Consider the following 9,805-nt stretch of genomic DNA (forward strand, 5'->3'; position numbering starts at 1 on the left):
CCTAGCAACACACGGTGACTTAATGGGCCACTACCAAACATCAAGAGTGCATGGTATGCATAACAGATTGATTCGGCAAGCATTCAGCTTACAATACATCGCAAACCATTAGTTGGCTTCTCAGCACTACAGTGCAATTTCTTATCTTGCTAACATTCTCCTCCTCCTCCTCTATTCCTGAAAGTGTTAACTCCTTGCTGGGCTAGTTGACTTTCAGGACTTTGCTCAAATCATTATTCTTGATGTGTAAGCTTCAACATTATTATTAGGCTAATCAACATTGACTGTGAAGATATCAGAGAGTTTGATACTCTCTTCAGCTAACATCCACATGCACACCTACACAAGCAAACCATCATTGATAAGCAACCAGAAACTGAAAGGCTAACAAAATTTGCCTCCCCTAACCCTGAGATGCTGAGGCTGCAGGCCCTCGACCCCCACCTCAGTTGCAATCAGTTAACTCTACGCTGACCAGAATCAATCCTGGGTCCTTCTCTATATGTTTGACACAACCACCCATTGGGTGAACTCACTGGGTCACTGGTGAACATACAGTCAAAGGACTGAAAGAAATTGACAATAATATCCATTACACTGGAACAGCTTTCTGCACTATAAACCTACCTGCCCAAGATCAAGTGTAACATTGACTTCATTGTATTCCAGGCCACGAGAGAGAGGAGGACTCTGCCACCAGCGTTCTGTCCCATCAATGGCATTGGTGCTTGGATGCGCTTTATTACTCTCTGGCGTGCAAATATCACAATATTGACCCTATTAAAGAAAGTAACACAGGGTGAGTAAAGTTGTAAGCACCACTTACTTGTCTGTCATCAAAGTCCTTAATAATGCAAACTTCTCAAGTTTCTCAATCAGTCTCATTTGTCAATGATCACCATTATATTACAAGTAACAAATTATAATATTAGTACCTAAATGAGTATCTACAGTATTCAGCATCAACCCAGAATTGTAGCTCACAAAACCTTATCAGCTGATATCCCATGGCATCACTCACAGATGGTCTGAGATCAGAAGCATGGATGTGATGGATAGTTGCTAAGACAGAGCTGTATTTAATATGCTCACTCTTCACAAGGTAGCTGCCCAGGTACACCCTTAAGGAAATGATTTTAAGTGGTACATTCTGAGGCTAAATCCAGAAGGAAGTTTTTTCTGAGTTTGTAGTTTCTGCCCTTTGGAGAATGCAAGTTATTGACATCCAAAAAAAAAACAAGCAGAAAGTGACTGGCTTTCTTTCTCTTATATTTTTTTAAATAATACTAACGGTTCAAAATACAGCATCTAAAATATGAAGGATGCCTGCTAAATATAAGAACTTTTCATAAATAGAGATTTAAATTTCCAATTTGATTCAAATGTGAAAGAAGATTTGATTGTATACTTGAAAAGGAAGAAGCTACTGAATCATGGGAAAAAAATAAGATGCCAACTGGACATTCTTTCAAAAGAGCCAGCAAGGACATGATGGGTCAAATGGCCTTTTCCCTGTGGTGTACGGTTCTGTGGCTCAGTTTGTATCAAACATAGTGTATTATTCCTATGTGCTATCAGAAATTTTTTGTCACAGCTGGTGTACTTGCCCTTCAACAATCCAGTAATAATTCTAAATATTAAAATTAAAAAACAATTTTCAGAAGGGCAAATGAAAGAAAATTATAGAATATGTGGATCACAAGACTAGACGTTGGACAATCTGCCTGTGCCCACGCTGTTCATTGCTACACATGAATTTAAGTGAGAATTCCGCTCCTATTTACACATTTGCCCCACAAGACAATGGCCCAGATTTTGCAGCAGTAAAGACAGTGAAAACATCAATGTTCTCCTTCATTTTTCCACTGAAACAGGCAGCAACCTCTGGAGACCGCACATGTACAGAAATCCAGAAAATGCTTGTCAGTGATTCTACGCCCCTCCAGAGGGTGCATTGTTGAAGCACTCCAGGACTGTAATCAATCGGTCTCACTATAAAAAGCCTTGAAAAAGTTACACCTTGTTCTGGACTTTTAACAGGAGTCTAACTTAATTACTACTAAACACCTGCACTGGCCCTGAAAAGCTAATTTTATATTATAAATTTGTAGAGATGTTCTCTGTTGCATTCTCCATGGCAATGTCTCAGATAGAGTCAACTTACCAACCATCAGCATGCTTTTTTCTGTGGTATAAATTGCTGTGATTGTTTGAAATTTGACATTCTTGCATTTGTTCTGATGAGTGTGAGATTAAAAGATTCGACAGCCTCTTTTCAGCACTATTTGTAGAATGTCAAATTTCTCCATTATGATAAAAAAATCCACATTTTTTTTTAAAAAAGTAAAAAACATTTTTTAAGGAGTTAATTTTTCTTTATTTTAGCCTCTACTTTAATCCAATCGTTTGCGACCCAAAAATTGAAATTAAAAGCGAGACGTTAAGTGCTTTTAAACTCTCTGGTTTGCAAGATGTGAATACTTCAATGCGATTGGCTGCCTAACTGCTTGCTGACATCACTGCTGCTGCATGTCAAAATATCCCCCTGACTTGGCAGCAGTTTTAATCTGTTGGGGAAGAGGGACACCATGCCATAGAGATCCTTGATTGCTGTGGGCAGCTTTGTTCGAGGTCAGTGCCTGAGGGCCATTGCTTTGCTACTGACCGCAACATCCAGGCCAATGTATACTCCTGAAAAGGCATTTCCTTATCACGAATTGATACTTCAAAGATTGCATTTCTCGCCCATCCCTACTTACTCCAAGGAGCAATGGTTGGTCTTCTATTGCAGTGACTGTGTTTTTATAGCCAAGTGCCTTACTAGGTCAGTTCAGCAGGCACTAAGTGTGGGGTCATGTAATGGCTGGACAGAGTGGGGCTGGTAGGATCTCTTCCCTGAATGACATAATTGGGACAAGTTGGGTTTTAATGACAAAACAGTGCCAGCACTTTTTCCTGGTTTCTAAATATAGAATGAACAGATTTATTAAATTCAACTTCACAACTTAAAATGGTTAAATTTGAACTCAATCTCTGCATTGTTAGCCCAATACCACATGCCCTAATATATGTAGATGGAATCTTGGATTGGTTAGAGCACAGGAGATGACCATTTGGCCCATCGCGTCTGTACCGGCTTTCTGGACCAGCCTGCATTATATCGTTTTGAACCAGATTTAACAACACATTGGGTGTCTCAAATCCAGGGGCTAATTCTTCATGTTGGCACTGAAGGCAGGAATCTTACTCATCAGCCATGAATATTGGGGAAATAGGGACATGCTTCTCACTGTTTTCTCATCCATTATAATTACTCCTTATGTTTGTCAGACTCAACTTTCCCAATTAATCCGTGAATAAGTGCATTACCAGCTGTGATTCTGAACCTTAGAAAACAAAAAAAGGTTCCAGTTTTGATCTGCACTGATATCTCAGCCTGGACTGTAGTGAGGATATCCTAATTGGCCTCAGTCCTTGAGCTAGGAAGGGGATAAATACATCAGCCAGGATTCACACTCCTAAAAGGGATATTGGGTGAGGCCTCCTGGGAAAAGTTTGCATGTATGAAACGTGGGGAGAACAGGATTAGGCTCAGCTCAGCAGGTGAACAACCTATTGACACTAAAGCATAAATTTTCCAAGGATGCGTCTGTGGCAGAAACCTCCCTCACCAACAAAGCACATCAGAACAGCACTCTGCCACAATTCTCATTGAAGAATGGATGGATGTCATTGAGAAGGTACCCATAATTTCCCAACACGCAATGCAGGCAGGTAAGTAACCTTGGAGCCCACACACCCTCAAGAAATTTACTTCCTGCTGCCCAGGTTTAATGAATAATGACCACTTAATGTAAATGAAGCTGCAGCAAAATAGTCTCAAAAATTAATTAAACTATTGTAAGATAATTTTTTTCTTTGCTTCTTTTACATGTTGACACCATGCTGAGATACAGGTTACCACTTTCGTCTGCACCGAGAAGCTATTCAAAATCCAAGCGGAAAATATGTATATCAACGTCTTCGTGATATTTCAAACTCCTTGGTGTCTTCACCAAAAAAAAACATGGTTACACATTGCACAAATTAGTTTGGCAATACAGTATCCCACAACTTATTCCTGGATTTATATAGGCATGTAAGGGAGCCCTAACAAAACTGGAGTCAATGGGAATCAGGGAAAAAACTCTCCGCTGGTAGGAGTCATACCTAGCACAAATGCTTGTGGTTGTTGGAGGTCAGTCATCTCAGCTCCAGGACATCACTGCAGGAGTTCCTCAAGGTAGTGTCCTAGGCCCAACCATCTTCAGCTGCTTCATCAATGACCTTCCTTCCATCCTAAGCTCAGAAGTGGGGATGTTCGCTGATGATTGCACAATGTTCAGCAGCATTCGTGACTCCTCAGGTACTGAAGCAGTGCATGCCCAAATGCAGCAAGACCTGGACAATATCCAGGCTTGGCCTGACAAGTGGCAAGTAACATTCGTACCACACAAGTGCCAGGCAATGACCATCTTCACTAAGAGGGAATCTAACCATTTCCCTTTTGACATTCAATGGCATTACCATCACTGAATCCCCCACTTTCAACATTTCGCGGGTTACCATTAACCAGAAACTGAACTGGTGAATACTGTGGCTACAAGAGCAGGTCAGAGGCGAGGAATCCTGCAGCAAGTAACCCACCTCCTGACTCCCCAAAGCCTGTCCATCATCTACAAGGCACAAGACAGGAGTATGATGGAATACTCCCCAATTGCCTGGATGAGTGCAGCTCCAACAACACTCATGACGCTTGACACCATCCAGGACAAAGCAGCCTGCCTAATTGGCACCCCAAACATCCACCCCTGACACACAGTAGCAGCAGTGTGTACCAGATATGCACTGTAGAAACTCACTAAGCCTCCTTAGACTGCAATTTCCAAACCTACAGCCGCTACCATCCAGAAGGACCAAGGCAGCAGATGCATAAGAACACCATCACCTGGAAGGTCCCCTCCAAGTCACTCACCATCCTGACTTGGAAATATATCGTGGTTTCTTCACCGTCGCTGGGCCAAAATTCTGGAACTCCCTCCCTAACAGCACTGTGAGTGTACCCACACTACATGGTTCAAGAAGGCAGCAGTTCAAAAAAGCAGCTCACCACCACCTTAAGGGCAATTAGGGATGGGCAGTAAATGCTGGCCTCACTAGTGATGCCCACATCCCATGAATGAATATGAAAAAATTAGTTTGCAGCTCAAGGCCAATTGTAAGGAAGGTTTCTTAAAGAAAATGAATGTATTACATGCAATGCCCATGCCTTTGAATGATATCACCAAGGGAAGATGAAGAGGAGGCCATGGTTAGATTCTTGGGTTGACTTCAGAAGTAACATGCTTGGGACAGGAAGAGAAGTGACTGCTTTTTTTTGGCTATTTGATAACTAGAAAAGGAAACAAATGGGGGCAGACCCTCTGAGCTGGAAAATGGAGGAGAGGCTTTGGAAGATTATAGTGTGGCCAAATGTGTCAGGCGCCATAGTGAAGACAAGGAGCTTGAAGTGTGAGAAACGTGCCACAGTCATAGTGACTTCAATTATTTCCTTTTTAGTGGTAGAAACCTGTTGGAGAAATTCAAACAGGAAATTGTGGGAAACTTGTGAGATGGCAATATGTTTGAGCACTTTAGCGATGAAAGGGAGGCAAGAGGGCAGGAGATCGCCACCCATGAGTTAGGTTTCAGTTAAAGCTACATCAATCTAATTATCTGCAATAAGGTCACAAATGGTAATGGGCTTGTTTGTGAGCAAACAAATATTTGAGGGGGAAATGCAAAGAGGGCTGCTGGCAGAGTCTGATTCAGTAGTGATGGATGGGGTGAATGGGACAGAATGGAAGTTAGTAAGATCAGCCCCCAGCAGGCTCACTGGGCAGTAAGGTTGGCAAGAGAGCAGGGTCATGCAGTTGGAGTTGCTGTTCATAATAAGTTGCTTCAATGGCCCTAGTTTCCTGCTAAGGTCCCAGTCTCCTCCTTGGATAAGTCCGATGCTACAATCCATGTCTTACGCAATCTCCCAAGAGCCATCGAAGCATCCATCACAGGTTTATGAGCAGCAATTCCCAACTACTTTATTTTATTCATTCATGGGATGTGGGTGTCGCTGGCTAGGCCAACATTCATTGCCCATCCCAAATTGTCCTTGTTCAGAGGTCATTTAAAAGTCAACCACATCGCTGTGGGTCTGGAGTCAGACGTAGGCCAGACCAGGTAAGGATGACAGATTTCCTTCCCTAAAGGACATTAGTGGACGAGATGGGTTTTTACAACAATAGTGGATTCATGGTTATCATTAGACTTTTAATTCCAGATTTTTATTGAATTCAAATTCCACCATCTGCTATGGTGGGATTCAAAACCAAGTCCCCAGAGCATTACCCTGGGTCTCTGGAATACTAGCCCAGCGACAATACCACTACGCCATCATCTCCCCCTAAAACTCTTCTCTTGACAACCTCCTCGTCCAGTGAGCCTGCTGAGGGCTAACTGTGTCAACCTCCTTCTTGCCACACTCATACCATCCAACATCAACTTCTTCCTGGGCAAACCCTTGACACGCACCACAGCTGTCATGTAAATGCACTGTTAGTTGAAGTGCATTTGAATAACAGTCTAGGGATGTGGTTGAAGAATGGAGCGTCGCCAAACCTGACAGAAGCTTTCACGTTTCAGTGCTGTCCTTATTGAAATTGTGAATGCGTTTTACAAAATATCTGGATTAAAAATCATGGAGATAATTGAATCAAGTTTCCGTTTGGCGATGTCTTGACTTGATGAGCCCCTTGGAAGATATGTTGCCTTTCTGGAATATTTCGCAGAGGTCTCTCTTCCCACTTTATGATTTATAGAGTTCCACCAGAACTCAAGGATCATGTTTCAAATTCATTTAATCACCAAAGGCATCATTGAAGAACATTTGGCTGTTGAACTCCAGGACACATGCAAGATATTGTTTGAGGAATGATTTAGATCATTAAAAGGCACAGGCTCCATTAATACAGCTACACTGTAGCTCTCTCAAAGGGATCAGGAAACAATAGTGAAGTTAATACTCGCTGCATATTTTAATGCATCATTGAAGCAGTGGAACAGTGAAGTTTTATCCCTTAAAACCTCCTGACAGCAGTGATTCAAATTTCCCATTTAATTACAAAGGAAAGTCTCCCATGCATGCCAGGAGTTAAAGCAAGGCTCGTGTTAAGTAGTAAATTCGTGTTATCAGGCACGGGAAAGATTCACAACTGAACTGCATTTTAAAAAAGGGACAGCAACAATTAGGTTAGTTTAAACTGGACTTTTTAAAATCACGGTTTTTAAAAGTTTGAGAATAGACTGTGCCACTGAACTGCCGTTTCTCATTCAGCTATTAGATCTAGTTTGCAAAATAATTAAATGATACTCTGAGGAAAGAGTCAGTATTCTTTAAAACTTCACCTATGTGGCCAGTTGTTGGTTTGAACACCAGAGGTAATGTAGTTGGAATGAAGCACATCACCAGACCCATAAATTGTGACCACATAAGCCAGAGGCTTTAAAGGCAAACTGGAATATGTGGCGGGGGAGCAGAGGGTCTCAAGACTCCGGTGACTTTGCTTTAGTTTTGTGGTCGGTGCTCCAAGTGGCGAGTAAAGGCACGAAGATCCCTGGCGACCACATCTTCAGAGAAATCCAACAGCAGCCTAAATAAGGCAATAGTTTGGCATTCCGCATTCATGGGAACAAATTGGCGGAGTGGGGGGTGGGGGGGGTTGATAATATTCCACAGCGGGGCGTGGGGGATAAAATGATGCCTGTTGGAAATGCAGAGAGAAAGGGGGGGGGGGAACACCACTGGAAAGAACCGGGAAGCGGATTGTTTGATGTTAATCTGGGGCCTAAGGGGCAGGGGTTCAAGCTCCGGGGCGGAAGAGACGGCGCATCTGTCGGCACAAGGACTATGGCACATTACGCCTTGCAGCATTTTATGAATCAAATGTAAGGTGGGGACCTGTCGTTGGGTTGAAGTTGTACCTTGTGATATTGGATCTCTTCCCTCCTCCAAAACGATTATCTTGTACTTTTTCTGCACTGCCTTCCAGGTTTCATAAAACCTTAATCACTTATGGATCGACCCAGGTAACGATTCTGATCAGTTAAAAGCAGATTTACCTTAAAACCTTTTTAAAAAAATATATATATATTTAAAATGAGTTTTCCCTTCTGTAATGCCCAGGGTCAGGTCCTGTCCTGTTTAACCAGAGTGTGGATTTAAAAAAAATAAATAATGGAAATTAAACGATACATTGAAGACTCTGTATTTGATTTTAAAACGGAACCTGCGGGTTTTTAAAACAACCTGCATTTGCCCTCAGTTTAAATTGCCAGTGTACCTCGCATCAGGAACAGGTTCCCATCAGCAGCTAAAAGCTCAAGATGTGACTGCCAGTGTTTACCTTTGCGGTAGAACAAACAGCGTTTAAGAGAGTAAGTAACATTTGAACTTTAGTAAACATACAAAGACAGATATCAGGATTTAAATGCCTGTATAAATATTACAAAACAGCTCTTTATCTGACCATTGCAGCTCGCTCTTGCTTTGAAAGGTGGAAGGTCCAACTTAAAGCAAACGTGAGTGAGTGTGTGTGAGTGCCGGACTTCTATACCTGGATAGTTTGGCTGGGGTCGCCGGATACCGGACCGCCCACGAGTTTACAATAGAGATCCTCCACCGGCCGACCCGTTCCATCCTCCCCGCAAGTAGCCGTGGCTGTGATCTTCGTCCCCTCCGCTAAGTTAAAATAAGGCGGATGCAAGCTGAAGCCGTTGACTCCGTAACCATAGGTGATAACCTCCTGCGCCCAGACCAGCCTGAGGATGCAGCAAACGTTCAGAAGGAGTGTCGAGGCTCCTGCGTCCCTCGCCATGTTTCCCCGAAGTTTGCTCACTGAACCCTGCCTGCGCTCATTGCTGCCGCTGGAACTGAGTGAGCCGCGAACATGCAACTCCCAGAGAGAAAAAAAAACAGCAGCTCCACCAGGCAGGGCTACCTAATCAACTGATGATGCATCAATCTCCCTCCTCCCTCCCTCGCCCACAATCACAATGGAGGTTTGTACCTTGGATTGCAAACAGGAGGGCGTTGCTTCAAACTCATACACACACACACACTGAACATGCCTCCCTCCTCCAGCCTCTTGAGTTTCACATCATTCACTTTGCAAAAAAAACCTGTTGTGCTCTGCCAGTGAAACATCTTCCCCAGTCACCTCCCCCTTACCCCCCCCAGCTGTAAATAAAATCGAAAACAAAAGGCTTCTTTCGCAACTGATTCATGTACCTGCTCTACGTTGGAATACATGCCGCTTTATAATGAAGGGAGGCTACATGTTAACCGCGACTTGTGTGAAGAGATTAACAATATAAAAGAGGGATTTGAACTGGATCACACAATTTTGACATTAAAGGTGTCGTCACCCCTGTGTAGGTTACCAGCTGGACACGAGAACCCTGTACTCGTATGTGGGGTTTAAAAAGTCATAGGTTCTGTCAAAATGCCATCTTGATAGGGAATTGATGGACTTTGGAAGCATTAAGCCCCTATGTTCTTCCTTGTACTTTTTTCATTCTAAGATTAGAGTCTGTATTTCAAGTTTACTGCTCCATTAAACAGTGCTTATGAATTGTGACCTCTCCCTGATTGCAACTCCAGCAACATTGGGGCTCCCTTAGATCACGCTCGTTACACTTGTTGAAAACAGACCACTAATTCCTGTGTGATGCT

The 9,805-nt window shown here is 42.8% G+C and overlaps 1 protein-coding gene across 3 annotated transcripts in view; it reads right to left on the reverse strand.

Moving 5' to 3' along the window:
* The window catches only part of lama5 (laminin, alpha 5), a 266,062-nt gene extending 256,869 nt beyond the window's left edge, over positions 1–9,193 (reverse strand). For all 3 annotated transcript variants that reach the window (XM_078555045.1, XM_078555046.1, XM_078555044.1), the window contains exons 1-2: positions 8,688–9,193; positions 628–777 (exon numbers count right to left, since the gene is read on the reverse strand). In XM_078555045.1, the coding sequence (XP_078411171.1) occupies positions 628–777; positions 8,688–8,948 (411 nt within the window). In that variant the 5' untranslated portion in view covers positions 8,949–9,193. The remainder of the gene's footprint in view (positions 1–627; positions 778–8,687) is intronic.
* Positions 9,194–9,805: the final 612 nt, after the last annotated feature.

This window comes from Cetorhinus maximus, chromosome 13, assembly GCF_964194155.1.
Source record: "Cetorhinus maximus chromosome 13, sCetMax3.hap1.1, whole genome shotgun sequence".
Lineage (NCBI taxonomy): Eukaryota > Metazoa > Chordata > Chondrichthyes > Lamniformes > Cetorhinidae > Cetorhinus > Cetorhinus maximus.